The 11,965-nt window shown below is 38.7% G+C and overlaps 2 protein-coding genes across 2 annotated transcripts; both read left to right on the forward strand.

Annotated features, from left to right (window-relative positions):
* Positions 1-1,397: 1,397 nt before the first annotated feature.
* Positions 1,398-2,477, forward strand: bdkrb1 (bradykinin receptor B1; the record flags this gene model as incomplete). Its single annotated transcript, XM_084096443.1, has 1 exon — positions 1,398-2,477. One exon carries the CDS (start codon positions 1,398-1,400, stop codon positions 2,475-2,477), a length of 1,080 nt encoding a protein of 359 aa, XP_083952569.1.
* Positions 2,478-6,056: 3,579 nt separating this feature from the next.
* Positions 6,057-7,119, forward strand: LOC311071868 (ovarian cancer G-protein coupled receptor 1-like; the record flags this gene model as incomplete). Its single annotated transcript, XM_084096447.1, has 1 exon — positions 6,057-7,119. One exon carries the CDS (start codon positions 6,057-6,059, stop codon positions 6,939-6,941), a length of 885 nt encoding a protein of 294 aa, XP_083952573.1. The 3' UTR covers positions 6,942-7,119.
* Between the last annotated feature and the right edge of the window lie 4,846 nt (positions 7,120-11,965).

Here is an 11,965-nt window from a genome sequence, read left to right on the forward strand (position 1 = left end):
CATACCTCCATCCATCCATCCATCCGTCAATTCATTCATCCATCTATCTGTCCATCCATCCATTAATTTACAGAAGTACAAATATTTAATCTCTCAATTAATATGATCTCATAAAAACCGTGTGTATAATAAAAATAGATTAGAATAACGTAACACTGCTCACAACTGCCCAACTTTGTCATTTTAGTGTTATATTTTCTATTAGTATTATGTGAAGTATGTAATACTTTCTAATAAGGAAACAAACCAATCCGCAAATAAATTAAGCACAATATCCAGAGTTTTGGCCCACAGACGTTGTGTTTGCATTTCTCTGAAGTCTTCATCTATCTCTCTTCAGTGTGTTAATAGTGTTCGTGTGCTCAACTATGGAAGACGAAGTCTGAAGTGTAAACAGATTCTGCCTCACCAGGAGCTCGATGACTGTGGAGGAATGTGTTCGTATAGACAGAGCTTTTCTCCGTCTCATTCTGAACATTCCTTCAACGAGAACAAGAAGATAAAGGAGGATAAAGTGAGGAATATCAGTCCACTCGCAAAGAAAACTACTCCTGGTGTAAAGGTAAGTAAAGTCATATATTATTTTATGATTTAAAGTGGCTTCAAAAAGTACTTGGATGATTTTATCACACAATTAGGCTATGTGAACATCATTCATTGCATTAGATCAGGAATGCATTTCGTCTTCATTTTCAATGAAGATACTTTTATGAAATGTTTTGCTAGTAAATTGTTTGTGCATTTTAATCAGTTTCCCAAATTGGGATTTACATGCTGATTTAAAAAAAAAAAAAACTAATAATTGACAAAACATAAAATGTCAAATTAAAATAAATCATGTAAAAATAAAAACAATACAAATAAATCACTTACTAAAAAATATAAAGTGTTTTATTTGTGTATCTGAGAACATGCAAATATGAGTTTGAATGACAAAAATGGATAAGACACCAAATTTCTACACTGTAAAAATGATGAATAATGATTATTAGAGCATGTTTTAGAACATACTACTTCAGTCTTTCAACTTAATTTCGTATTTAATTCAACGGGTTACTTGCCATTTCTTACCAATTATTTGTGAAATTTACTAACAATTTCTGAGTGAAATAAGTAAATCCTACACCAATATTTTTCTGTGTAACGTCTGTTCAGAACCACAGAAAGACACATTAAACTAGAATTTACACTAATGTACATCAGAAGTATGTTTTCCTTAATTTCCTTATATGAGATTCAACAATAAAGATTTTTTTCAAAATTGTTAAAATGACTTGTAGCCAATGCGATTACCTAAAACTAATTCAAAGCATAATATTAATAGAGTTCAAATTTGAACCCACAGTAAAAGAGATCTGTCTTGTGCAGTGAGTTCAGCAGCACTTTTATCTTCTAGGATGCAGCCAGAAAAGCTCCTGTCGATGGCGACACTTCAGCCTCCAAATGCATCCGTCACTCCATCATATATGGATTTTTTCAACTCAACAGAGTGGCAACTAGTCTACTCCATTATTCCACCGTACATCTTCATCGTGTGCTTGGTGGGAATTCTGGGAAATTCTTTCGTATTGCTAGTGTTATTGCTCCAGGGAAGCCGATGGTCCGTCCCTGAGATATACCTTGGTAATCTGGCACTGGCTGACCTTATTCTTCTAGTCTGTCTGCCTTTTTGGGCCATGAACATCCTTAACTATTTCATGTGGTCTTATGGGGAATTCATGTGCAAAGTCGTCAACCTCTCCATCAACGTCAACATGTACACCAGCATCTACATGCTGGTCATGGTGAACGTGGACCGCTACCTTGCGCTCGTCTTGACCATGAAGGCTCGATGGCTGCGGCGGAAACGCTACGCTAAGCTCATTTGTGTTGTTCTTTGGCTGTTTGGTGTGGGAATGGGTATCCCGACTGCCTTGATGCGAAAACTGGAAGACATTCCGGCTCACCAAGCCGTCGAATGCATACTGGATTATCCCAGCAAAGGTTGGAAAGTGGCTTATTTTATGGCGCTAAACCTGGTGGGCTTTGCTCTGCCGTTCCTGATCATCACATTCTGCTGTTTCAATATCGTCCGAGCCTTGAACAGAAGGAGAGACAACGTTAATTGTGAAGACAGAAACGACAGAAAGGCTACAATCCTGGTGTGCGCCGTCACCCTGTTCTTCCTCGTCTGCTGGGGTCCGTTTCACTTCATAACTTTCATCGACCTACTCTATGATCTAAAAGTTTTGGATGGGGATAAGTGGAACCACTTTCTAAATATTGGACACCAGTTTTCTGTATACTTGGCGTTCTCAAACAGCTGCCTGAATCCGGCGCTCTATGTTTGCTCTGGAAACTATTTCAGGAGGAAAGTCAGCAGCATCTATAACAGAAGAAAACACTCGTCGGATGTGACTACTCTACAGAGGACGGTTTTAACATCTACGACAACTGCCAATCAAATCAAGCCTGTTGTGTTATATGAGAAAGACTAGTTTGGGATTTTTACAACACAGCCATTATCTATCAATGCTATCAATCGGTGGCTCCAATATTGTTGCAATTATGGTGTTAGTTATTAAAAAAAATGTTAGATAAGGCATTTTATATCTAAGGGATCTGCTTCTAAGGGGACATTCACATTACACACGATGCACTTCCTTTTTAAACTTGACAAAAGCACAGCACTTACTGTATAAGGTGAGAAAAAAAAACGAAAAAAAAACTGTGAAACATTCATTTACCACATATGCATAGACCAGCAAAAAAAAAAAAAATGCAATGCATTTCAACAATATATTATGTTTAATCACGTTTAAACCTTTTTTATCTGCGCTTTTCAGCATTGGAAAAAATAAATGTATTATCAAAATGTCTCGACTCATTCTGAGGTTGTTGCAATGCATTCTGGGATAAGTGAATTACTGTCATTCTGTATCAACACATCAGCTTCATTTTCACGTTTCTAAATATTTGATACGGTTAGGTTTACAAGTATTTACCTTTCAGCAATGATAAATACTTTTTTCCAATAAACTATTTGGTAAATATTTTAATTTGGCTTTTCCCCTTGAGGTTAATGGGCAGAGTTCTGATATAAACAGGAAGAGCTGGCTTAGAGGAAGTCGCTTTAGATAAGCAATGCTAAGCACAGATGCGCTTACTCAAACCATCTCTTCAGCTTTGATGCAACTGTGAACAAAGAGCACTAAGAGGTGAACAGCTTTATCTTATTATCGAAACAGTAATGTCACCACATTCACACACATTTGATAAAACAGCGGAGTGTATCATTTAACATCATCAGAAAAGCAACATGATTTGAAGGGAACTTGTATGAAATGTGTGTGTGCAGCATTTAACCAGCAGATTTCTCATAGTTGTCGTGAGATTGCTAAACCAAATATGGTGAAAAGACACTTTCAAGCATAATATTTACATTAAACCGGCGATGCTGACAAATGCGCGGTCGGGCCGAAGGAGCTCCGACTTTCTGCCTTTAACTTTGACTGCAACTTTGTAAGCTATCACTTAAAGAAGCATGTCATAAGTTGACCACTTTAACCAGCTGTGAATTAGTCTTCTTGGTTTTAACACCATCTATGCACCACTATTATTTTTTCACAGTTTTAACTATAATGTTGGGTTATTATTGTTCTCCTTTATCTCAAACAGTAGATAATGATGCTAGTGACACCAAGGTCATGGGTCAAAGCAAGAACTTATAAAATCTAAATGTGTAATTCAATGTAATGCATGTAGCTTTGGATAAAAGCATCTGTCAAATGCATGAATGTAACTGTGCTGCTAACTTGTAAATATGAAAATACTCAAGCCAAATACTGATATTTATATTACGTATAAGCAAATACTCTTCTACTAACCCACACCACTCAATGATCTCACCAGCTGGCTGGCAAATTTATTCGGAACTGCAACATATTAAATTTTACAATACTCTGATCCTCACTGATGTGAAACCAGCGATTCAAATGAGAGAGATACAAAACAGAAAACGGTACATGACTCACTCAACATCAACATCAGTGGAAAATTTACATGCATTTTATCTAAGATGCTAGGAAGTGTAATAGGATGCGTCTTGTAAAATATTCCTCATTTTAAAAACACAAAATTGAAAATATGTGGAACAATTAGGGCTGTGAAACGATTAATCGCATCCAAAATAAAAGTTTGTGTTTACATAATTTGTACTGTGTGTATAAATATTTTGTATATATAAATGTACACATGCATGTATATATATATTTAAGTTTTTTTATTTATGAATAAAATATTTATATTTAATATAGATTATGTATAAATATATATACAGTAGCCTATATACATGCAAATATTTCCTAAATATATACATGCATATGTGCGTATTTATATATACAAAATATGTGAATTGGGATGAAGCCAGGGTCTAATGCAATAACCACTGCAGAAATGACACAGACAGTCAGAACATCTACTTTTCCATGCAACTTTTCTTCACTCTTCACTCTCCACTCGTTTCATATACATCACATCTGTGAAGATGTTTCAGTTATCTGGTTTTAATCCAGATGTCTAAACTGTCCATACGTACGGTATGATAACACACGATACATCTGCAGTGCATCAGCTTTAAAGGAATTTATGCAGAACGATTAGAGAGAGAGGGGGAGAGAGAGAGAGAGAAGAGAGAAAGAGAGGGGGGAGGAGAGAGAGAGAGAAGAGAGAAAGAGAGGGGGAGGAGAGAGAGAGAGAGGGAGAGAGAGAGAGGGGGGGGAGAGAGAGAAGAGAGAAAGAGAGGGGGGAGGAGAGAGAGAGAGAAGAGAGAGAGAGAGAGAGAGAGAGAGAGAGAGAGAGAGAGAAAAGAGAGGGAGAGAGAGAGGGGGGGGGGAGAGAGAAAGAAGAGAGAAAGAGAGGGGGGAGGAGAGAGAGAGAGAAGAGAGAGAGAGAGAGAGAGAGAGAGTGTGAGTTAAGAGGTTAAGAGGTTAAGAGAGGTTAAGAGGTTAAGAGAGAGGTTAAGATTCAGATTAAAGAAACACCCATACTATATGGATACTGAAAAATGGCAAATCCTAAAACTAAACTAATCCAATTTGATCAGCAGTTCTATAATTATTTAGTCTGATTAGTCAAAAAAGCGAATCATAATTGAAGTGCTTATTTAATACAATGTAAAAGTGTAGTGGTCTTATATGCTACACAGATACAACGAAAATACGGTCAATCTTAAAAGTGGCGTTTCCATCCTAATTATGCTTTTAAACTAAAGTTTGCCTCGGGTAGATTCACAAAGACATTTTGGCGCGAGTTATCCTTTAAAAGGTACACATAACATGTTCCTTATAAGACAACCAGGACTTTTTATGTTTGCAATTAAAATCAGTAACTTAATATTTTATGTCAAAACATGAGAGTTTACATTAGAGATTGCAATAAATGTATTCTTTAGGATAAACTCCTTGGGAGATGAACCATCTCGCTTTCAAGGGGGTCCTTGTACACAACACACTAACACATTACAAACAACACAATAAAAGACACAAAAAACACACATAACAAATCAACAAACACTCAACACTCAGGTTAAAAACTGATTATCATTGTTTTAGAGGGTTTAAGAATTACTTAATATAAAATGTAATATGATCATGTAGACTAACATGATGTGCTTAAAAGGATCACTACCCAAACATTTACATACACGAAACATGTAATATATAAATAATTTAATATAACATACTGCATTGTATTGTACTATAAAAATAAAGATATCTATAAGGAAACTGGGTAGAATTATTTCCCATATATTTAAAGAATTGAAAGACTTAATATATAAATAATAACACAAATTACACACATGCACAATATTCCCTTTATCCTGGAAATCAGCAGCCATGCTGAAATAGTTTCTAAAACATGATTTGCATGGCATATGTTTCCGTGTAGTCAACACCTACTCACAGTATTATATGTTGAGAGGATGAGAGTTGCTTCTTTAGAAAAATAATACCATGGCTGACAACGCTTCTTCAAACTGGAATATCTGCACACATGGCAACTCGGTGGAGCGGTACATGTACCCGGCGGCTTACTCAATATTCTTCATCATTGGATTTCCAGCGAACTGTTTGTCTCTGTACGTGGCCTGTGTTCTGATGAAGAAAGGCAATAATTTGGCGATTTATCTGATTAACTTGTGTGTCGGAGATCTGCTGTATATTCTCACTCTGCCCGTCTGGATCACGATGGCGCTCGGACAGGCGGCGAGTGACAGTCTGTGCAGTGTTATCGCGGTGGTCATGTTCAACAGCTTCTACGTGGGCTCGGGGTTTCTGTGCTGCATCTCGATGGATCGATATTTAGCCATAGTGTTCCCGCTGCATTTCGCGCGGGTGCGAGAGGTCAGGACCGCTGTGATGGTGAGCGTCATCGTATGGCTGGTGGAGATTACGCTTCATCTCGGTCTTCTGGCGCACAGAGATGAGATCTGGAACTTTTCTGCCAGTCGAATGTGCGAGGAGCCACAGATTATGGCCAAAGCTGCTGCCAATGTGGCCATCACACGAGCCGTCCTGGGGTTTCTCATTCCTGTGCTCATTATGACCTTCTGCTTCATGGAGATCATCAGGGCGCTGAATAAAAGCACATCTACTGTGGTCAGCGAACGGAGAAAGATCTGCTTTCTACTCCTGTTTCTTCTGTTCACCTACTTGGTGGCTTTTACCCCGTTTCAGGTGGTGATGTTCATCAGAGGACTGCTGGAGCCCGGAGACTGCGGCGTTGCGCAAAACCTGAGAGGGGTTTACATGGTGTTTGTGGCCACCACGACTATAAACAGCGTTTTAGATCCCATCATTTATTGTCTCATAAGTGAAAGTGCCCAAACTGAAATGAAAACCCTTTTTAAGTGCTGTGGGAACCAATTCAGCAAGATTTATTCATCTGTGGTGAAACCCTGAGTTTATAATAAGAATGCAAATATACTGTATATGAATGTCTTGACACACTCATTTGTTAGTATTCACATTGCTTATATACAGTAGCAGCCAAAAGTTTGGACACAATTGACTTAATTTATGTTACTTATGATCGTAACCCTGTAAAGCCTGACATATGAAATCATTGAAAGAAAAATCTTTTCAAAAGTGAAAAGCGGAATTAAAAAAGGTTTGCATATGTGTTTTTTGTTCAGGTTTTTATGGCTCATATATAGAGTATGATAAAGTGAATTAAGGAGGGGGGAAATAGTTCAGAGACTCAAACTGAGCAAAAATATGGAATTTGGATATTTATATGGACAAAAAGATGAAATTCTTTTTAATGTATATCAATGAGATCTTTATAACAGTATAACAGACTACTGACATAAAATGCAATATCAGTCGTCACTAATAAGATGATATTTAAATGCTTAGTTTTAGGATCAAATCTCTGTAGTTTTAAAACATATAATGCAATGCAATACAATGATTGAGAGATGAACAAATAAACCTTCCTCAAAAGCCTAACAATCATATTTGAGACTCACAATTGAACAAGATTTTTTTTTTAAAATATGTGTAAATAATCAAGTCAAATGAAGTTGCTTCAGTCCAGTAAGTGTTGATCTTGAAATATTACAAACAATATCAAAGTTATTCTTATGTTTACTTGATAAAGTAAAGATTTCACAGCAAAAAGACACGTGAACCATGAGCTGGAGGTGGACGTTTGTACAATTAGTAGATTGAGTGCAACAGGTTTTTATTTTCAGCAAATTTTTTATCATATTGATAGAAATTTGTCTATCAAATATGATACAGGGTTAAACTTAAAGGCTTCTGCTTATATAGTTTGTGGACAAATATAAACTGTGCATTTGCGTGTGAACTGTTAAGATATGGAAAATAGTCATAATAAAAATGAGCAGGTGTGTCCAAACTTGAATGCTGCATTTCTGTGCACTTGTTTGGTGTGTGTGTTTGCTTCCAGAGAGCTCAGAGAGATCTTATCCATTTCACAGCAGGCAAACCCACTATCGAAACATCGTCTGTGGTTTCTGAGAGATGTTTGGCTCCACACGTGCATTCAGCGGATACACAAAACCACTGTCATCAAAACAAGTGATGAGTGAATTAAATGTATTATTTATTGCTGCTCTATTGGGAGCTCTCTCTATAAAATGACACCATATTAATCAAATTGATTTGAATTAAAATATTTGGTAACAGTTTAGTTTAGGGTCCAATTCCCACTATTAACTAGTTGCTTATTGGCATGCATATGACTAGAGTTACAGATGCAGACACAGGAGAAGAAGAATGATGGTGAATAGTGATATTATTGACAATAAAGGTGCAGGGATGAGGTGAGCAGGTAGGGAAAGTCCAAAGGGTGATTGAGGAAGGCGCTGGAGACAGGGAGATGAGTCCACATAACACAAACGAACAAACAAGATCGGACAAGTAACTGTGGTGAGGAGTGTGCCTTTATAGGGGAGGTAATGAGGGTGATGATGAGATGCAGGTGAGTGTGATGAGGAATGACGTGCAGGTGGGAACCAGGATGGATGCTGGGAAGTGTAGTGAAGAGGATGGTGACTAGGGTGAACTGTGACAGAAGCCGTATAACATCTCTGGGGTGGGAGAGGGGGCACCCTGGAGGCTGATGAGGGCGTGGCCCATATGGAGCGGTCCCTTCAGGCGACCATGGCGGAGCCGGAAACTCAGTGGACCAGAGTGCAGTCGGCACAGGGAGCTCCCACTGGAATCTGGAGGAGGTGGTGGCCATCTTGCACGAGGGCTCAGGCGCAGCGGAGGCCATCTTGGATGAGGGCTCAGGCACAGTGGCGACGGCCATCTTGGACGAGGGCTCAGGCACGGCGGCGACGGCCATCTTGGACGAGGGCTCAGGCGTTGCGGCGACGGCCATCTTGGATGAAGGCTCAGGTGCAGCGGAGGCCATCTTGGATGAGGGCTCAGGCACGGCGGCGACGGCCATCTTGGACGAGGGCTCAGGCATGGCAGCGACGGCCATCTTGGACGAGGGCTCTGGAAGGGCGGTCTCGACGGGACAAGATTCTGGAAGGGCGGCGGCCATCTTGAGACGAGGCTCTGGAAACACTCAATGTTCGGTCTGAGTAGGAGGTAAGGCACACCAGATCGAGAAACGCCACGGTGTGAGCCTCGAGAGGTACAGTAGCTGGTCCTGGTCTATACAAAGGAGAAGCACAGCAGGATCCATTCTTCGGTTTAGGTCTGACCTTCTGTCACGGATGCAGACACAGGAGAGGAAGAATGATGGTGAATAGTGATATTATTGACAATAAAGGTGCAGGGATGAGGTGAGCAGGTAGAGAAAGTCAGAGCACCTCATTCAATTGCATGGCCTTTGCAGTGGAAACATTTCGTGAAGTTCCTGAAGAAGGATTTTGATGGTTCCATTAGTCTCAATCGATTTCTTCGGTGGTGAATGAAGAAAAGTTGATGAACTTGAGTGGTTTGTTTGACTATGTTCTGGTTGAAGGTTTTCAAGGCTCTTGGCTGAGCACATGCAGATGCACATGCAGATTGTCCCTGGGCCAGAGAGGCTACGCAGGCATTGTCCCTGGGCCAGAGAGGCTACGCAGGCAACCAAGGAGTGAGGAAGTCGGAAGAGTTGATGGTTTCCCACTCAGTGATGGTAAAGTTGCAGTTTTCTTCTGAGTTGGAATGAAGAATATACAGTCTGACTCTGTTGAGAGAGTGAAGGCATAGTGGTCACGGCCTACAGACATCAACCCGAAGAAGCAGCAGTAGAGGCCAGAAGAAGAGAGAGCGAGGGTCACTGTGAATTTGTCTCTAATAAAGCCTGAGAAAAGTCCCACTTCTCCGGGTTTGCTTGACCAATGAGAAAGGTGGAATTTCCAAGCAGGAAAATTCCTCTGTTGGAGATTTATGGATCTTTTGTTTCAAGCGTGCTCATTTGCATGGCAGCTGGATTGGTTGCTAATGAAGAAACTATGAAAGACTCTTGTAATACTAATGTGTTGTGCAGCTATCAACATATCATATACACGATCATTTCGATCTTCAAAGTACCAATTTATAGAGACCAAACATGGTATAGGTGAGGTTACATTGACCATTGATTCTATTGCAAAATACACAGTATCAACAAATAATAGTATTAACCCTCTGGGGACCACAAACGCGCCCGCACGTTTTGCTCGTTTTTTTTTTTTAGCAATGAAAATAAACACTAAATGCTCTGTTAATTTTGATCTTTCATTTTCGTGTAATACATCAATCGATCCTGTTCAGTTTCTATTTTTTTTCTGTATACTCACAATAAAAATAAAGTGTTTTGCTTTTTGACAAATAAAGAAAAATTAACATGATGCGATTTCTGCCTTCTCTCTGTCAGTAAACTCCCATTTGAAACGCGTTCGAAAATGATCTATAACTCTGCGAAAATTCAGTCAAACAGGCAAACAGACCCACGGGCATAAAGCTTGAGATCGCATCTTTTAAATGAAGTCATTTATATAAAAAACAAATATTCTCAGCTTCTGTAATCTGTATAAAAAGAGAGCGACTCCTGTCGAGCTCATTAGGAGCTCATTCACAGTAATGTGACCACTCCCCGGAGAGCGCGTGCTATTCAAACGCAAATTCTGAGAACTATTTCAGAGCTGTGAAACGCCCACATCAGCTGTAAACAAAGCGCGTCGCGACTCCTCGCGAGTGAGACATTATAGCCTACCTTATGGAGAAAAGATTCATCAGAACAGTGCTGATGAGGAGCAATATCTCCTGAAATGAGGAGCAGATTCCTCTGAGGAGTGAGGTAGGCTGTTTTCTTTTCTCACGTGTGGAATAACGTTATGGAATAACGTTAGTGTAGGCCTATGTAAACCGCAAAAAGATGAATCGCATTTCTATAATATGACTCGCCTTTCTGTGAGATGAATGAAGGGGACATATTTGTAAAGACTGTTTAGCCTAAATATGAATCGCGCGTCTGTGTGTGAAAGAATAAACTGCTTTGCTATAGCCTACTGAGATGAGTAAAAATCGACTGGAATATGTTGAAATAAAATGTATTTGTATAAGCAACGTATTAAACTGCAAAAAAATACTATTTTTGTCAAAAATAAATTCATAGACTAAGATGTTAGATGTTCCAATGTTGGCTATATTCAAACTAATGAATACATATGATAAAATGTAGGCCTATAATCTTTTTTTTTTTTTTTTTTACATAGAAAGAGTACACTTGAAATATTGTTGAAATTGTAATTATTGTTGTAATTGTAACATTTTGAATAAAATAGCAAAACATATTTACAAGAGAGATGTAAGCGAAATCTTAAATGGTCAATATAAGTCTTCTTCTAAATACATCTTTTGTCCTTGCATTGTGGCTCAGTCAGTTTCACACCTGAGTGAATGGCTCATTATACAGAGTGGGTGGGACATTCATAATCTAAGGTGTAAACTACTCCTCCCCCTCGCATATTGGCTTTCCAAGCAAAACCTGTTTTACACCATTTAAATCAATGTATTTTTTTTTGTGAACGATAAAGCAAGACTATTTTTACATCATTTTGAAGCTAGAACTCAAAGGGACAACATCAATTAGTCAAAAGTCTTGTGGACACATATTTAATATGTGTTTTGTGGTCTTAATTCAGCAACTTTCATGTTAATTTTTTTCAATAACCACGCATAAACATTATTCTCTTAAAAATACAAACATCTACATACACGTTGCTCGCATATTATGGTAGCCCTGTTTGTGCTATATAGAGTGAATTTACACCTTTGCCATTAACATGTTTATAAATAACTGAAAAAAGCACAAATGTCAAGGCATGTCAGAACATCTCAAGGACCCCAAAAACAGCTTGGTCCCCAGAGGGTTAAAAGACATTACACAAGACAATAAATCATTCACAAAATGTTCTGGGATGCATGTTCATTTATAGATCAGTTCATCGATAAATGAATGCAGAAAAGTCTGT

This window comes from Abramis brama, assembly GCF_963993115.1.
Source record: "Abramis brama genome assembly, chromosome: 21".
In the NCBI taxonomy this organism is placed as follows: domain Eukaryota; kingdom Metazoa; phylum Chordata; class Actinopteri; order Cypriniformes; family Leuciscidae; genus Abramis; species Abramis brama.